This window comes from Pectinophora gossypiella, chromosome 4 (assembly GCF_024362695.1).
Source record: "Pectinophora gossypiella chromosome 4, ilPecGoss1.1, whole genome shotgun sequence".
In the NCBI taxonomy this organism is placed as follows: Eukaryota; Metazoa; Arthropoda; class Insecta; order Lepidoptera; family Gelechiidae; genus Pectinophora; species Pectinophora gossypiella.
In genome coordinates, this window is record NC_065407.1 from 223,267 (window position 1) to 242,956 (window position 19,690).

The window sequence follows — 19,690 nt, forward strand, 5'->3', positions numbered from 1 at the left end:
TTCTTTCGTGTAAGTGGAAGACGGCAATATTTTTAAAACTGTCAATCGAATTTAAAATTAAGTTTCATTTTCCGCTCCAATCTAAATTATTATTCAAGACGTATCTTGAATAATGTAATACTTTACTTATTCTGACGCGAGCTCTCTACAAAAGGTAGGTGTTCTACCTAAGTACTACACACATTCAGAAATAGTAAACCAACCAGGTTCTACCAAAACTCTAAATAGAAATATATTGTTAGTAAGTTAGCTACTTATAAGTTAGGAAAGCAGCTGCTATTGTTCCTAATACTAAATGCAGACGTAAACAACTTTGGTAGTAAAGCTCGAATGCGATCATTAACCGTAATGGTTGCAATGCAACACATCAGCAACTTCGCTTATTAGTCTTTAGTAAAACAAGAGTTGGCAACTTGTCTAAACATCTCTCGTAGCTGAGTCCCCAGCGCCGCGGCGCGCTGGCGTGACATGCAAAGTAGCGTTACGTAACCGCGGCTGTGGCGCGGCGCTGGGCCCGCCAACTAGGCCAACCGATAGATAAGCCAGATAAAGATACCATTATGGCCCACACCTCGCTACCACCACCGCTGCCGACCGACGACTACCAGCCGACCCCATAACAAACACCTGACTTGTAAATTCATAGCCGAATCGTGCCAAACGAAAACATAAAACGTGATTTGAATACATCGAAACAAATTATAAACGTCATGTTCATACGGACCACCTAATGCCCTTTTAACAATTATTTCGATCAATTACAGAGCATTCTGGAAATAAATTCAATCGGAATAATAATTTCAAAGCTGTAGGTATTACATTTTCATACACAACAAAAGAAACACTTACTGGTAAGCTTACACGCGTAGAATGAACGGAGTCGATTAGTACTGAATATTTTAAGAACCATTTTTCGGAAAAAATCTGCAATAAGAGCGTCTGACTGACTGAATTATAAATCGTCGGCAATTTTATTATTCACTCACTCCACATTTTGTGAGCACTCGGTATTTCAATGGAGATTATATAGTACGCTTCTATTCTGCCTACGTTCTGTTCTGAAAAATGTTCTTTTTGAAATGTTCAGCTGAATAATTCGTTTAGCCGTTCGAGCCGAGATTTCCTTATTATTTTTCATAATGACTTTGATTAAGAATAAATCTTAAGTAAATGAGCGAAGTTCGATTTATAAGTGAGTAAGAGCACCACAAGTGCTTGATTCAATATTTAACGAGAACGTTCACGGCGCGAGTGTCTTCAATGGTGAAGTAAATTAAGTAATTTTGGTGTAACGTGGTGACTGTAATATGATGTTGTTAGTAGAACAGTATTGCGACAGAATTCATGTTCAATATTGTGTAGAGCAGGGCGTTTAGGCAGGCAATATCCGGCGCTAGTTGGGGCGAGCCATGAATAATGGATGCGAGTGGTGGGTGCAGGGCGCAGCCGGGCCGGCGGCGGCGGCTCCTGCTGACTCCGGCAAATCACCTTACATAAGTCGAGCACCGCGCCGCGCCGGCTGCCGGCGGGGAGCCGGGTCCGGGTGCCGGGAGCCGGTACACCATGCATGTCTCCCCACTATTTGCCACATTAGGTGTAATATAATGACAACAATCACATTTGCACCCGGAACTTAATTACTTACATGGATAACTCGTATTAAACATACCCGTATAACCCGTACCAGATCAATATCGTTGAGGAAGTCCTATTTTAGATGAACGAGGATATCAAAGCTTAAGGCGAACACTTATCTTCATTAACCTTTCAATAAAGGATCCCGTTGATTTTGTTGTAGGGAACGTGAGAGAATCTAAAAAAAAAAAAAAAATACAAATCAATAATAAATAAAAAACAATATCAATATTATACGTTTAAGTTTTAGACAAACATCTGTCCATTATTATGGCGTAGTACAAAAAACTTAGCCCATTAAATAAAAGGTCAAGACCTAATGGTTTCGGCATTTTACGAAAAACATACTTGAACTTGGAGTTCCTGAAAAAGTGAGTAAATACTGGATAGAGGTGGATAATTAGAGGCTCGTCCCAAAATAAATGAAGGCGAGTGTGGAGCGGTTTCCTCTCGGGCTAACGACTAGCGCCATTAGAGCTCCCAGCGCCGCAGCGCGGCACTTAGCGTGTGTACCGCGGCCGCCGCGCGTGTGCGCCGCGCGCCGCCGAGCGCTCGTCCACGGTCGCGTCGCCCGCCGCGCGACGTGTGCGCTCGGCTTAACAAGCCTAATGCCCTCACTGCCGGCTCTAAGCCCAGCTCATTGTCAATTGACAAGGCCGGCGCAGCTGACAGACACGGTAAACGCAAACAGGCGTGTCATGTCGTCTTGAGAGGATCAAACGATACGGGTCCTATCCACATTACACGCACAAATGTAATGTTTTTACCTAACAAATCAAATGTATTGAGTTTCTCTACTTATTGTTGACAATACATGTTGTAAACAATGCCGATAGTAGTTACAATAATTATATTGTATTAGCAGTCCATTATAATGCTGTATAATACATCCAAACATCACAAGTGAATTAATATAACCCCAACCACCCCGGGTATCATAACCCTGACACCAGGGTTGATGAGGCTGGTATTCCACCTCACAATCCACATGATAAGAAGAGAAGAATTAATATTCGAAAAATTGGATCCTAACATTAACAAAACTGAAATGAATAATTAGGTGCCTAGGCATTTTATAACAGACAGGTAGACAGCACCCTGCCGAGCTCGATAAAAACACAAACTTACCGGTGTATATTTTACAGACTAAATTTAATTTGTTTTATTTTAAAACAATTGTTATTTATTATCGTTCACGCCCACTTAAACAGTGTGAACTAGAAGCCCATTACTCAGTCGTCAGAGTTCAGCCTCCGTGTAATATTGCCTCGCCCTCGCCTCTAGACTACTAAACACTTTGTAAAACACGATTTTTGTTCGTTAATCCGAATACCGCAGCAGTAGATCCGTCCCTACTAATTGATGTTCGCACAAAAGGTGAGTTTTCTCATTATGTGGTGAAATGCTTCACTAGAATTGAAATATCAACGACATAATTGAGGAAGTTCGTCCCGTTTATTAAGTAGTCTGGCTCTGGAATGGGGAGATCACGGTCCATCTACTTTTGTTATCCATGGCGTTACGCCTAGCCTTCAGCTGTTCCAAACATGGCCGACGGTCTGGACAAAGTAGCCTGTTTAATTGACATCGTGTGCGGTGACGTCACGCGCGGTCTTAGTACCGCGGTACGCGCCACACCCGCGCGGCCGCGCCGCGCGGCACGCACGAGTTGCGTCTCTGATTTGTTAGCGCGCTATTTGGGCCAATAAACAACGCCAAGGCTACGATTGTTAGCAAACAGTATTGTTTCACCCTTTGCTCGTTACGCAAACTTCGTGTTTCTTAAATTTTGATACATACCTACTCGTATATTGCTACAAAGTTTTAACTAGGTACCTAACCTACGCAAACCTGGTTACCCGTACGGAGGGAAATAATTATGTTAATGTTTTAGGTCGTAGGTCAAAAATATGCTAGATTAATGTTGGATCTATGTTTAGAAAAATATCACGTTTGGTTATTTCGGTGACAAGTAGCCGGCCCGTGGGAGGTGCGACATGTCTGCAGCCGACTCGTGGCTACAGAATATAAAATATAGTGAGTCTCTTACTTGTAGTATGGGCCACGGCCCGTTTATCTCGCTCTACGAGTAAAATGTAAGTAATGTACGTACGTACCATCCAAATCCGCGGGCTCGCACGCCTCACTCACGAGATGAGAGGGTTCTCACTTCTTGCGATACTCTCTTATGTTGGACTAATGTGCGGATTTCCGCGGCTTTGTTGTTTCTTTCTACTCACTCCGTCGGACACATCTTCGGTCCCAGGAAGTCGATTCTAAAGCCCCTTCCACTTCGTTGATTGGTTGCAGACTCCGACTTACCTACTATTATCTCACTCTAGCTAGGCTTATATACCTAATGGTATAATAGTAAAGATAAAAGATAAAAGATAAAGATAAAGATAATTTATTTATTTTGATTTTTATTTTTTATAGTATGGGCTATCTTGGCGTAGTATTGTTGTCTATTATTCTATGATATTGGTGCGCCAGACACAAGCATCATCAAAGTCGTTTTATCCGAAACGGTAATTGTCTACCGATCGTTTGGCTCTCCGTGTTATACCTACTCAACAAAAGTTTTGCACGTCGTTTCTTAGAATTTTATTAAGAAGAAATAAAAAAAAATACTGTCTGAGAAGGCTACTATCAGCGGGGCGTGGCTGTAAGTTACAGAGAGAGACAACTTTTGGGTGTTCTTATAGGTACTTACTTAGATATCGATTTCAGAAAAAACATTTTCATTCACTAACAATAAGTACGTACCCAGCCAGCTTCTGATAAAATTAATAAGACCATTGATAAAAGTTCCACTAGGAAGTTTTATTTCGAAAATATGCCTACGTAAATAAGCCACGTGGTGTTACTGTGTGTGGTGTTTTTTTTATAATAAATAATTAATAATAATAGTAATATGTAATGGAGTTTAAATTACGGGTGAATAGGCATCTTCTGCGTAAGCTCGTTCCACCGTCAACCTCTTTTTCTCCTCGTGGAAGAACGAAGTCAAGAGCAAACCCATCTTAATTTAAAAAAAGAGTGGTAGAGCTACAAGTAGTGAAATACAACTTGCAGACCCTTTTGATATGAAGTTCTAAGGTGGATAACGACCCCCGTGGTCCAGTGGTTGAGCGCTGGGCTCACGATTTGGAGGTCCCGGGTTCGATTCCGTGTGGGGACATATCACAAAAAATACTTCGTGGTCCCTAGTTTGGTTAGGACATTACTGGCTGATCACCAGATTGTCCGAAACTAAGATGATCAGTGCTTCGGATGGCACGTTAAGCCGTTGGTTCCGGTTACTACTTACTGATGTAAGTGAGTAGTCGTTACATGAGCCACGTCAGGGGCCTTTGGCGGCTCAATAATAACCCTGACACCAGGGTTGACAAGGTTGGTACTCCACCTTACAACCCGCACGATAGAAGAAGTTAGATACACCTTATGATAAATCTTATAGTTCTATATGGTATACGTAAAATACTGATTTACAAGATTTTCATAAGTATTTAATTTACATACTGCCAACCAAAAATAATGCTCATTTAACACGCCACCTACAGACTGTAATCTTGAGTTGATAAAAACTTGGAATGTGCTATTAGTTAATGATAACTTTTCATGTCGTAAGTAATTAAATAAATATTAGGTAATCCGAAATATGAACTATTTGTGGGGGGTACCGATTCACTTTAATTTCCTTCCATTATAGTTTTCCTTCCATGAAATCGAAATTGCACCGGTTGATATTTTCAGAAACGGGCAGTAAACCGCATTTGCGAATGTGCAAATAGCTGGACGAATGTTTGACACGTATTCGGATAACGGCTTGGTCGCCGCATTACCGGCCGCGCGCCGGGCGGCGGGGGCGGCGGCGGGGGCCCCAGAGAGCCGGTATTTAATAATGCGCGAGCTACAGGCGCCGGCGGGCGCCGCGGCGCGGGGCGAGGCGCGGAGCTTCACGCACAATTAAAAAGCCCAGTGAGGCGGGTTAATGGGAGGCTTTTATCCTTGCGCTACAAAAGCCCGCGGCCAGATCCTGGTCAGATAGTGTGGGCATTAGGGCAGGTGACAATGAGCGCCGCGCAGATACCACCGGTAAAAACCAACGCAATTGTTTCAAATAACGGGCGACACTAGGTTTTTATGGGAGCGCTGTCAGTTTTACAACAGATAGGGTAGAACTGTACAACCGCGCTACACTTAGTAACTACGCTTACATAACACGTAATGCACTACATTAACTGCTTTTAACCGACTTCAAAAAAAGACGTTATTGATTTGACCAGTGTACTTATGTCATATTGTTACAATAAGGGATTTTCCAGGCTACGTTCCTTAAAAACAATATAGATGGCGCTGTACAGTTTTTCCTTCGTTCTTTCCTTCTAATTTCATGGATAACAGACATAATATGCATCTTTTATCTTTGTTTTTGGATATCAGTTATTACAGCCAAGCACAATTACATTATTATTATTTATCATAAACTCACGCCTATTTCCCACCGGGGTAAGCAGAGACTATAGAATTCCATTTGCTTCGATCCTGACACACTTCTCTTGCTTCCTCCACATTCATCAATCGCTTCATACACGCACGCCGGTTCAGAGTAGATCGTATTGAACCTTTTCTAAGGACATCTCCAATTTGATCATCGTAAGTCCTTCTCGGTCTTCCTCTGCCAGCCCTACCATCAACTTTCGCTTTATATACCGCTTTTGCAATTCTATTATCCTTCATCCGCTCAACGTGTCCAAACCAACCTAACATTCCCTTCTCAATCCTAGTCACTATATCGTCTTTTACACCACATCTCTGTCTTATCACACTGTTTCTCACTCTATCACTCAACTTCACACCGCAGATGCTACGCAAAGACCTCATTTCTACGGCATTGATCCTACTTTCATGCTTCTTCTGCCATACCCAACATTCACTACCGTACTTCAGCGTAGGGACAAGCACTGCATTGTGAACAGCCATCCTCGCATCTTGCGAGATACATTGGCTACTAACAACTGTATGCATTGCCCCATTCACTGAATTACACAATTACATCCTTCACACATTTTTATTTTAATCCACATGTAGAGAAGCAATATAGATAGCAACATAATTCTATACATAATCTGATCCAAGTGTTAAGCAACAATTATTTTTATATAATAATACGCTTCTGCCATTTACATTGTATTTCTGAATAATTATGTACCCGAGCAATTAGAAAAGAGGTAAAACGCCATGTATATTTTTTTGGGGAACATAGCCTGGAATTGCACAATATTCGTTCCTATATGTTAGTGAATGTGGGCTTCTAAACACATGTGCCTTTCACAAGTGTACATAGGTATGTACAGTCATGAGCAATATAATGTACCCACATTAGGACTCTGTCGCACTAACATATTTGACATTTAGAGACTTACAGTTCAATTTGTCAAAAAAGTTAATGTGACATGGTACCAAAGTGTATACATACCTATTAATGCTCGTGACCGTATGTCCACGCAATTCTCAGAAACTACAAATCGTATTGCAATAATTCAATTATCGTTCAAATTAGGGAAAAGTGCAAGTTTCACCAAAATCGTCTAGTTTAAAAAAAAAAACAAAAAAAGACAAAAATATATTACTGTTTAACAATAACCTTGGTTTTGGTTTCATACAAGACCATTAACTAAGCCCCAGAGGGGACAGAGTCATCTTCACGACGCATTGGCGCTTCTGCACTGTAAAGTCGTGAAATGTAAATAAATAAATAAAATAAAATAAATCTTCTCTTTTATTGTACTTCTCCAGTGGAGAGGCAAATCCTATTCTGCGCGTCCTTGCCGCGTGGGTGGGCGCCTTTTGCTTCAGTAGGCCGGAGTGAGATGGTGGCTGAGTTCGAATAGGAACCCAGACCATCGAGGTATAACGTAGAACCCTTGCCCAGTGATACAGGTGAAGACCTCAATGGTTGCAGAGGCGCAGCTGGGAGCCATCGGTACGGCAATGCAGAACGGAAGGGGCAAGTCACAGGAACTGTAACCTGGAACCTAACTGAGGGCAGCAGTAACTGTTAGTTCTATTCGGATTTCAAATAGACATCTTAGACTCGCGTCAGACAGAGTACTGCGGGGCGGAAGGCAAGAGGGAAACCACTGCCCTATTTTTCCCTAAAAAATTAGCATGGAGAATAATGGTACACCGACGAGAGCGTGGCTCCTAAATTAGTGATGATGGAACAATACAATAAACTCGTTGATGTCTTTTGTATGAAGGAATCACCCTTATCAATGTTAGTAGGCAACATGAAGCCGTTAGATGTTATTTAATATTATGTATTGCAATAATTATTTTTAGGTATTGTATTAAGTATCAATCAACTTAGGGAACAGTGCAACTTTTATCAAAATCCGTTTAGTAGTGTTCATTATGGTCAAAAACAGTTCAAAATTAAGATATACCTAAATTCTGTAATTAATCTGAATATTGCGTTGCTTCTGTACTAATAGAGGCTGAGAGGTCATTATTACATAATGTAAGTATCATTAGGTTTGAGCGTGAATTGAAGTAAATTGGAAAACAGTCAAGGGTGTGTCGGACATACATTAAACGAATATAAGGCCTGTTATATTCGAGTGATTTTGATAACGTAGGTTACTTACTTAATTAATCATCTTTTTACATAGTATTTATTTACATAAGTATAACATTATTATGTATTAGTTAGGTAATAAATTGTTATTATTCATTTTGTTTCAGACACATCCGCGATGCGATGCTGACGAGCGGCGACAGACGACGCGACACGACGCGACACGACACGACGCGACGCCGAGCGCGACAGCCTCGGCACTGACATTACGTACTATATGAGGTTAGTTTCAAAGACTACGGAATTATTTGCTCATCGGAAAAACTCGACCGAATTATCGGAGATTCAAACTTTATGTCCCTGAAAATCCGAATAGGAAACGTGAGATCCTAAATCGGGAATAAAGTACGGGCGCCCGTGTAGCTATCTACCCTATGATATGTACCTACGCGTTTATCCATGAATTTATGTGCGCAAAAATACCTTTACTTATGTCGAATAACAGAGCAATTTACCAGGGGAGAAACGGAAAATTCACCGTTCAACATTTGTACGATAACGCACAGCTTGTTTGTTTGATTTGATGACGTCATTTGTTTCCCGCTCAGTATCGAAAACATTGGTTTGATTCGGATCTGATTGAATGCTAGGGTTACGTTGAGTACATAATTCATGTACGCTTCGCCATAATAGCCCAAACAAGGACAGACGGCATAATTACGTTAATAACATTAAGTACGTAGGGTTGTAGGAGCGACCAGAGAGATCTTGTTACCTCATTATTCTCTCCCGGAGAGAATTTTCCCTCCAGTGGAGCACGGGAGCGTGCCGAGCGCCGCCGGTCGCACGCATGTCGCCGCGGACGTGATTCAATCAGCCTCCGTACACGCGGCGACTGCCGACTCAACGAGAAGCATTATTGCTACTTTATAATCCGATCTAACAAACTCTACTTTATTTAACTTCGTCTTGGCTTCACCACGCCAGTATTATTTAAGATTTCTCTCGGTTCCATAATTCCATCCACAAACACGTTAGATCGCTGGGAGCCGCGCCAGGCGGAAACTTGAGCATCCCATTAAACCGAAACAAAGTTTGATCAAAGCCAAAAAACTCGGTCAACTGCAACTGAGACTCGCGCCCCGAAACCGCCGCCGACCAGCTCAGGAGACCCCCTCGCCTTTTGAAATGTTCTTGAGTGCGATGGCATCCAGCATTGGCCAAATAACCGTTCCATAATATAAAACTTCCGCAAGTACCTATTATTTGACGGAATACCGACATAAAAGTAAACAACCTGTGACAATTTTGTTAGACAGCCAGGAGGGTTATGAACTTATGACATAATAATGACATAGAAAGACTGTTGTCCTCATAAATTAAAATCACCGCCGCCGTTTTTGTTGATATTGCCGCGTATATGGTTCATCATGGTATTCCGATTCTTCAATATCAGGGTGAGGGGCGTACAGAGAGCTTAACAGGCGCCTGTTTCGGATCATATTTCAACACATCAAAAATGAACCTTTCGGTGTATTTAAACAAAACTGCGTCATAAATAAATGCGATTTGTTCCTAACGATTTAACAAGAATAGAGAATGGAGGGCAGGGGGCGGGGGTTGCTCGCGGGGGTGTAGGTATAGAGCGGCACTCGGCGGGTTTCCGTCGACACTGCGACTGTCGCCCAACTTGTCGCCGTACTAGCAACCCGCTTCCGCAACCATGTAACAAGTGGATAACGTACATCGCACAAGTTCCGCGCGTCGTGCGTTTGCAAGACAAACGAGGTTAACGCCAAAGTTTTGCTTAGTTCGTCATTTGTTACCTACTAACTGGGTGGAAAAGTTATTCCACAGTGATTTCGTTAATAAACCTGTTTCATATGTCACAAGTTACTCGCATTATTTAGCTAAGTTGGAGCGTGCCTGTTCCGCAGACAATCTTTTGAAACTTTACCTTTTGGTACCTATAGGCCTACCTGCGGAAATTGCGATTATGCATGACTCTATCGATATCGTTCAAAAACGAAATCAAGATTTTTTAACAATTACATTTTTTATTTTAAAGAAAGCCAAAATGAACAAATTTACATAAGTATTAATTAAGTATTATGTCGAGGTCGTTACACAATTGTCTAATTTTGCTTAGATGGTAGATAGGCGCGGTAGCTGATACACCGTGTACACACGTTGATAAGCGAGTCATTGACCGCGTAACATAATGCGTGTTATCTGGCGGCGTGCGCCGAGGTGCGCCGGCCCGGCCCGGCCGCTGCGCGGGGGCCTTCGAGCAAACACGGGAAATTACAGGTCGCGAGCGGAGCCTATCGCGCCATCTGACCGTATTTGCCCATCCCCGCTCCTTTTCAATAATAAACGACATTCACCGATAAATTATGTGGGTACCCGCTTTACCTGCTGCTCACCGCTACAACTCTAAAATGGAGCCGCGATAAATAAGATATCAATATTTTATTTCCTCGTACTGGTTTGCAAATAAAATACCAACCTGATTTTTACGGCCTTCTCTTTTGGGGAATTGAATACAGCCTTGTTATTTTCGGTTAATTTGACGTAAAATATCTCCCTATCGAAGAAAATATTCCATTTGTGGAAATTCACGATGTAAAATGTCGAACAAAATAAACTTTTTGTATGAGTTCGGAAACTCGAGTAAAAATTTGATTTCTCGAATAAATTTTCAAGTTTAAACTTGAAACTTGTGTAACGACGTTCAGTTCTACATGAATATTACAATCATTTTTCTTTGGAATTTATTTGCTATTCAAACCTTTCAGTCCTGGGTTAGTTCGCTGCCAGGAACTAATTTGAAAGGTAATTTTATTTTAATTGAAATAAAATTTAAGGGCGCTAACTACAGAGTGGAAAACATAAATATGTAAACGGAAATTGTTTTTTAGCGTGTCGCATAAGTAACGCTCGGGGGCGCGGGCGGCGGGTCAGCCCGGCGCGGCGAGCGGCGACAAAGGCGCTCGGGCTTTGTCTCGGGACGTGCACGATGATTCCCGGCGTTTTATTTTCAAGTTTGCATTTAAAATTACAGCTCCGTAATAGCCGTCGTTTCGCATTCCTTTTTCTCCGCATCCAGTTTGAATCCTAGCTAACGTATAGTGTGCGCGTGTGTGCAGAGCCTCAGCAGCATGCGGTGGGCGCGCGCGCTGGTGGTGCTGGCGGCGCTGGCGAGCGCGGGCGCGGGCCCGGGCCCGCCGCGCCTGCGCTGGGCGCACGCGCTGTACAACGTGAGCGTGGCCGAGAACTCGCCGCCGCGGGCCCGCGCCGCGCCGCCGCCCGCCGCGCCGCCGCCCGGCCTGCCGCTGCCGCACCCCGACGCGCGCGTGCGCTTCCGCATCCGCCACGGCGATAAGGACAAGTTCTTCAAGGCCGAGGAGCGCACCGTCGGCGACTTCTGCTTCCTGACGATCCGCACGCGCGCCGGCCACGCCGACGTGCTGAACCGCGAGCGCCGCGACTCGTACCGGCTCGACGTGCGGGCCACGGCGCAGCTGCCGGACGGCGTGACCCTCGAGGCCGACACGGTCGTGCTCGTCACCGTCACCGACGTCAACGACCTCAGCCCGCTCTTCTACCCGACCGAGTACGAGGTGACCGTGCCGGAGGACGTCACCGTGCACTCGAGCGTCGCGCGCGTCACCGCCGAGGACGCGGACCTCGGCATCAACGGGGAGATCTACTACAGCCTCGCGGAGCCCACGGAGCAGTTCGCGGTGCACCCGACGAGCGGAGTGCTGACGCTGACGCGCGCGCTGCGGGCCGCGGAGCGCGCGCGGCTGGAGCTGCACGTGCTGGCGCGCGACCGCGCCTCGCTGCTGGCGCGCGGGGACGCGGCGCCGGCCGCGCGCGCCACGCTCGTGGTGCACGTGGCGCAGGCCAACCTGCACGCGCCGGAGCTGCGCGTGCGCCGCCTGCCGGAGCTCGTGGAGAACTCCACCGCCGAGATCTACGCTATTGTGGAGGTGAAGGACCGTGACGCCGGCGAACACGGTCGTATCGCAAGTCTCGAGATAGTCGACGGAGATCCCGATGGTCATTTTCGGGTGAGACCGTCCGCGCAACCCGGTGAATACGATGTGGTCGTGCACGCCTTGCTGGACCGCGAGACCGCCCCGCACGGGTACAACCTGACCCTCCGCGCGCAGGACGCCGGCTTTCCCCCTCGCGCGTCTTATCTATCGCTCCCCGTCACCCTCACCGACGCCAACGACAATGCCCCGGTGTTCAGCCGCGAAGTATACGAAGCCACCACCCCCGAGACGGCGCCGCCCGGCACTCCCATTATACGGCTGAAGGTGACGGATCGCGATGAAGGGCGTAACGCGCGCGTCTATATCGAAATAGTCGGCGGCAACGAAGGTGGGGAGTTCATCGTGAATCCCGACACGGGAGTGCTCTACACGGCTGTGCCGCTTGACGCAGAGTTGAAATCACTCTACACGCTCACTGTGTCCGCTATAGACCAAGGAAACGCTGGAACGCGCCAGCAATCATCCGCCAAAGTGAAGATCACAGTGTTAGACGCCAACGATAATGACCCGGTGTTCACCAAGGACGAGGCGGAGGTGATGGTGGAGGAGAACGGCCCAAGCGGCGCCGTGGTGGCGCGTGTGGCGGCGCGGGACGCCGACTCCGGGGAGAACGCTTACATCTCATACAGCATCGCCAACCTGCAACCGGTGCCCTTCGACGTGGACCACTTTTCAGGAGCCGTACGGACGACACGGCTGCTCGACTACGAGAGCATGCGACGGGAATATGTTCTAAGAATTCGTGCAAGCGATTGGGGTCTACCGTACCGGCGGCAGGCTGAAATGCGTCTCACGGTGCGTCTTCAAGATGTCAACGACAACAGACCACAGTTCGAGCGCGTCGAATGCGTCGGTTATCTTCCGCGTCGACTGGCGATCGGCTCCGAGATCACCACCCTCTCCGCGTTGGACTTCGATGCGGGCGACGTCGTCTCGTACCGCGTCGTCGGCGGCAACGAAGACAACTGCTTCTCTCTCGACACCGGCACCGGCGTCGTGAGCCTGGCTTGTGATTTGAACGACATACGTACCGAGACGCGCGTGCTCAACGTGACAGCGACAGACGGCACGCACTTCGCCGACCCGACGTCACTGACGCTGCACCTGGTGGGCGGCGGCGGCGGCGGGGAGGGCGCGCTGGAGTGCCGCGACGCGGGCGTGGCGCGCCGCCTCACCGAGCTGCTGGCCGCCGCTGAGCGCAGCAACGCGCCGCTCGACCTCGCCGACGAGTTCCCGCTCGCACCCTCCCGCTACGGCGAGAATCTACACTCTCCCGAATTTATCGATTTTCCGGTCGAAGTCAAAGTTAACGAGTCTGTCGCGCTCGGAACATCCTTGGTGAAGCTGCGGGCTCGAGATCGAGACCTCGGCTACAACGGCTTACTCGTGTTCGCCATATCAGGCGGCGACCCGGATTCGGCCTTCCGCATCGACCCCGACAATGGTGAACTGAAAGTGATTGGGTATCTGGACCGCGAGCGCGAGAGCGAGTACTACCTGAACGTGACGGTGTACGACCTGGGCACGCCGCAGCGGTCATCGTCGCGGCTGTTGCCCGTCACCGTGCTCGACGTCAACGACAACAAGCCTCGCTTCGAAAAGACTCTGGCGAGCTTCCGAGTGACAGAGAATGCGATAAACGGCACCGCAATATTCCGCGCGAACGCGACTGATCGCGACGCTGGAGATTTCGCTCGCATCACGTACAGCCTGAGCGGCGGCGACGGCGAGTTCTGTGTGGGGCGCGACACGGGCGTGCTGTCCGTGTGCGCGGCGCTGGACCGCGAGCGACGCGCGCTGTACGAGCTGAGCGTCCGCGCCACGGACGGCGGCGGGCTGCGCGCGGACGCGCTGGTGCGCGTGGCCGTGGACGACGTCAACGACAACGCGCCGCACTTCGGCCTGCCCGCCTACAGCGCGCGCGTGCGCGAGGACGTGCCCGCGGGCACGCTGGTCGCCGTGCTGGAGGCATTCGACCCTGACCTGGGCGCGGGCGGCGACGTCACGTACTCGCTGCCCGACCAGGCGCCGGAAGATGCAGTGTTCACCGTGGACAAGACGTCGGGCACGCTGCGGACTGCTAAACCATTGGACTTTGAAGAGAGACAGGTAATTAAAATCATTTATTTATTTTTACACAATAGTGAAAACAATGGAAACAGACACAAAAGAAACCAATTTGTATCTGATTATTTATATTTATTTTTTTATTTGAGAATCATAACTTCTGTCTTGATTTTTGACCGAATTTGGGTACTTAAATAAAATATAAATTGGGGCTGTATCCACTTAGGTACTTCAAAATTCATTGACACCGTAAGCAACAACGGCAAACACATTGTCGTTAAGTCTACTTAAAAGTTTACCTCACTTGTGGAAGTAAGTTATTTGAAAGAGAGAGCTTTTGGGAAGTATTTCTTGTTGTTTGACGAAACGAGCAATAATGGGACAAAGTTGACAAGTAAGATAAGATTAGATATAATCCAGGTAATATGACGGCATGTGTAGGTATACGGCGTAACGGTCCGCGCCACGGACGGCGGGCGGCCCGCGCTGTGGGCGGAGGCGACGGTGATCGTGGAAGTCGTGGACGTGGACGAGAACGCCCACGCGCCCACGTTCGCCGACCCCGTGGTGCTGACGGGCCGCGTGCGCGAGGACGCGCCGCGCGGCACCGTGGTGCTGGAAGCCGCGGCCACGGACGCCGACCCGCCCGGGAGGGACTCCCGCCTCGCCTACTACATCCTCGGCGGCTCGGGCATGGCGCACTTCTCTATCGACGATGCTGGTAACATTACACTGATGTATTTTCTGGTTTCCCTGAACCCTTTCCGCTAGTCTCGCTTTCGCTGATCAGTTTGCATCAGGCTTTAGTAGTATACCTAAGCGTACTTGGTTATAATTTAACTCACTACATATATAATTACATATATATATTTTGCTTGTTTTAAAAATGTCACATACTTACATGCACATTTAAACATCAGAGATTTCGTTTGAACACCTATCAATTATTGCCAACAAAATTGGGCCAACCGGATTACGAATCACCGGCTTGCTTCTCAAACGGAGAGCGCCGCCGGTTTGATCCCTGCGTGGGTCTAACAGAAAGCTCGGTGAAGCTTGGATACTTAGTTCATCTGGCGATGGATGTATGTTTATATTATAACTTTTTACTGTAGTTATTGATAACTACTAGGTAATTTCTCTTTAATATTTAACAATATCAACTCGCACTGGAGTAGCGTGGTGGAGTATGCTCCATATCCCCGGTTGATTGCGGCGAGGCCTGTGGTAGTGCTAGCAGTGGGAAGTACGTGCATTAGGCCATTTATGTTATGTTATTTAACAACCACCGTAATATCGGATATTGGACGTGATTTGTGACAAGATCATTAAGCAGCGACAAATTGTTAATTACGATGATGTTTGTGTATTTGAAGGCATCATTCGATGGAAAATTGTAATGAGTTCGTGTGAGCATGTAATTGGGATCAATTATATAACTCTCCTTTTTGCTTCGACGCAGTCGGGTGAAATGCTCATAGTGATAGGTAAATAATAACGTCGTCCAAATTCAAAATTCGAACATGTAAATAATTATATAAGCTACCGTTAAAATTAAAAACTGATAGACTAGATGTCATCTGACTAGGTTCAATCAATCAACCGGAAGGGGTATGGAGCATGCTCCACCACAGTGCTACACTGCTGGTTGATGGTGGCCTTGCCAAGTGGGACGTGTACGGTATTTGACGTGGTGATGTGTTGCAGGTGTGATCCGGACGCTGACGCCGCTGGACCGGGAGTCGGTGCCGCACTACTGGCTCACGGTAGCCGCCGAAGACCACGGCCTGGTGCCGAGGTACACTACTGTACAGGTATGTCTTCTATATAGACACGTCTTATTCTTCAAACAGCATCCAATTAATCAAACAGCCTTTCTCTTATCTATAATTTGGTGGAATTCCCAGTCACTTTTATAGGTGTGATGTCGTTCTTACATAATGCCACTAGATCACTATTCTTTACTTTTTTTCAGTAAACTTAGCAATTTTATATTACATAGGTATGGTTATATTATGGTACGGTAGGTATTCCTTCATAAAAAACAAAACATAAAGGTGTTATATTTTATCACTATGGTTATATCAACTCCACTACATCTCTAATGTAGTATTTTATAATTAGTTGATTTTCGAAGATTAAGTTATTTATTTATTATAGGACTTTATTGCACTACTCTTAGGGTCCTATCATGGCATGGTATACGGCCTCCGTGGTCCAGTGGTTGAGCGTTGGACTCACGATCCGATGGCCCCGGGTTTGAATCCCGGTGGGGGCATGTCACAAAAATCACTTCGTGATCGCTAGTTTGGTTAGGACATTTTAGGCTGATCACCTGATTGTCCGAAAGTAAGATGATCCGTGCTTCGGAAGGCACGTTAAGCCGTCGTCTCGGATACTGCTTACTGATGTAAGTATGTAGTCGTTACACGAGTCATGTCAGGGGCCTTTGGCGGCTCAATAATAACCCTGACACCAGGGTTGATGAGGTTGGTATTCCACCTCACAACCCACACGATAAGAAGAAGATGGCATGGTGACGCCACCAACAAAATGCCTTACCTGGTTTAGCAACCAATTTGTTGCCGGCATCCGAACCCTGAGTTATTTAGTGTTCCAGTGAGATGTGGCCCTTAAAACCATGCGATGGCGTCCCGTCGTCATCATTATGACATTACAACTCTGTTGTTTGTTTTATTATCCACACCACCATTACTTGTCACGTAAATGTTAGCTATTAAACAGGTGAGCCACACTTACTCGTGCGTGGTATATAATTATGACGTTAAGCTGTGTATAAAATTGTCCAAACAACAAATAGGTATTGGAAAAAAGACGTATACAGGGTGTTAGTGACATCGTAACGAAAACATTGAGGGATGATTCAGACCATGATTCTGAGTTGATATCAAGTGGAATTTTCCGTCGCAAAATTCATATTATTTTTTTAGTTTATTTAAATTATTTTTAATTCTATACTTTTGCGATGGAAAATTCAGAATAATCAGCTGAATCATCCTTCTCAGTATTCGTTACGATGTCACTTACACCCCATACAAGTACATACAGTAGCCATACAAGTAGATATGGGTGTTAGTGACACTGTAACGAATACTGAAGGGGATGATTCAGACCATGATTCTGAGTCGATATCAAGTGGAATTTCCTGTCGGAGAAGTCATGAAAATTTTAGAGCTTATTTAAATTATTTTCCGTTCCATACTTTTGCGACGGAAAATTCCACTTGATATCAACTCAGAATCATGGTCTGAATCATCTCTCAAAGTTTTCGTTACGATGTCACTAACACCCTGTATATAGACATTTAAATGATAGATTATTAAAAGCTTGGGTGCGATGAATGTATGTGTGAGTACCCCAAAGGGAATATAGTCGTGAGCTTATGTTCTTATGTGTGCTCTAATTAATGAATAAAAGTTTTACTGGCTTTATCTACACCGCGGTTAATGGACAGTAGATTATAAGCACGACATTACATTCGGCCGAGTTATTGCCTCTCTAAATATCATGTTATAAAAGTCCAGTAAGGGACTATAACCTTTTCAATATGTTACATTATCTTTATGGGGGCAGCTAATAGTAACTTGTCATCATATCATTTATCAATACATCATAAAGGCGGCTGAAGCTCTCGACACAATAGAACTCGCTCGGCGCACTAGCAACTACTACGTTGTAACGTATACACTCGCCAAACCGGCTGCATGTCGAGGGTTTAATTAAAAGTTACCTTCTGGTGTCTAGTAGCTGTATCCCTGGGGATTATAGACGCGTGCGGTGTCTGTGTGTGTGTCTTCAATAGATGTCTCGCCCCAGGTGTACATAGACGTGGAGGACGTGAACGACATGGCTCCGTGGCCGGAGCGCGCGGCGTACGCGGCGTCCGTGACGGAGCACGCGGCGGCGGGCGCGCGGGTCGCCACCGTCACGTGCGTAGACGCAGACGCCGCGCCCGTGCCCCCCAACATCACGTACTCCATCGTCGCCGGGAACCCGGACGGGTTGTTTTCCATTGATGAAACTACTGGTGAGGATGAGGCAGTTATCTTGGAACTATTATTTTCATAATAATAATAATCTTCATTGCTGTAATGTTATTTAGGTTATTACATTTACAGTTCTTATTGACATTATTAGCTTGTCCTCTAAATACATGAAGTAGGGATACTCTAATAATAAATCTATATCACTAGTGCGCATATTTGACAGAAATGTCTTCTGACAAATTGCTTCTGGTTCTCCTAATATGCGTATTAGGTGCGCCGTTTGATAACAGATCATGAAAGTGGTTGACAGTGGTGCCTGCCGGCTGTTCTGAAAGTCTTCAATTCAATTCCCAGTTAACAATAAAACTGTTCATTCCTTAAGTGCCTTGTGTCTTCTGTATCTTTAGAATGGCGGCACGGGAAATCCAAGCGTCGAGCATTAAGTGCGCGCCCATTTACTGTTATTTATTTACACTTCACTAGTGGGAGTACTTCGCGAGTCCCCGCGGGACCCGATGTTTCCCAAGTAAAAACTCCTTCAATTGTACCAACAAAAGCTGTCACCTATCTTACAGCGGTACGGTACTTAGAGATTACTTACTTCCAACTAACTTTTCCTCTTTAGAGTATTGCTGTACAGTCAGATAGATAATATTGGTATAGAACTTTAGACTAACGAGTGCAAGCACAGTTTGTGTGTTGTTTGTGTTTGCCTTTAACAATTAAACACAAGACAAATATTCCTTGCGAACAAGTTTACACCTCCGCTTTGCCTAGAGAATTACCATGTCCTACGGGATAACGCATGTACTGCATAATTAGTTGTGTATTATTTGTAACCAATAATATATTATGCCGTACCTATTTGATTGTTCAGGATTATTGTATAGACATAAGAAAGCAGCGATTACTGCTTCCTCTGAGCACCTTAAATATGATTTATATAGAAAGTACATTAACAAAATTATTATTACTAAAACGCCAGAGATGTCCTCTTCTATTACATAATTCACGATACCAAAATCATAGTCAAGGAATTAGTTCTTTTTAGATCTAACTTAAGCATTCGATTTCTTATAAATTTCTTTTAAAAAAGAACAGATTGACGAACTAGAAATGTTTTAGGTATAATACTTGATTCGCTTGAATGCCTTCGTTTTCCCATAGGATATGGTCACAGGTACACCTTACCTATAGATACAACCTAATATTACTCTTTAAAGAACTATGCCTGGATTCTCCTGTGTATGTCCTACCTGGATATTATAAGTACCTCTTATTTGTGTGTACGAGCCGTGATTACAGTGATTGTTCACTGCGGCTGCTATTGTAAT

The 19,690-nt window shown here is 45.5% G+C and overlaps 1 protein-coding gene across 1 annotated transcript in view; it reads left to right on the forward strand.

The window, feature by feature from the left end:
* The first annotated feature begins 1,409 nt into the window (after positions 1-1,409).
* LOC126366394 (fat-like cadherin-related tumor suppressor homolog) overlaps positions 1,410-19,690 on the forward strand; it is a 44,026-nt gene continuing 25,745 nt past the window's right edge. The window contains exons 1-7 of the mRNA XM_050009502.1: positions 1,410-1,556; positions 2,120-2,312; positions 5,555-5,733; positions 11,368-14,391; positions 14,791-15,070; positions 16,057-16,163; positions 18,187-18,397. Of these exons, the coding sequence (XP_049865459.1) occupies positions 1,410-1,556; positions 2,120-2,312; positions 5,555-5,733; positions 11,368-14,391; positions 14,791-15,070; positions 16,057-16,163; positions 18,187-18,397 (4,141 nt within the window). The remainder of the gene's footprint in view (positions 1,557-2,119; positions 2,313-5,554; positions 5,734-11,367; positions 14,392-14,790; positions 15,071-16,056; positions 16,164-18,186; positions 18,398-19,690) is intronic.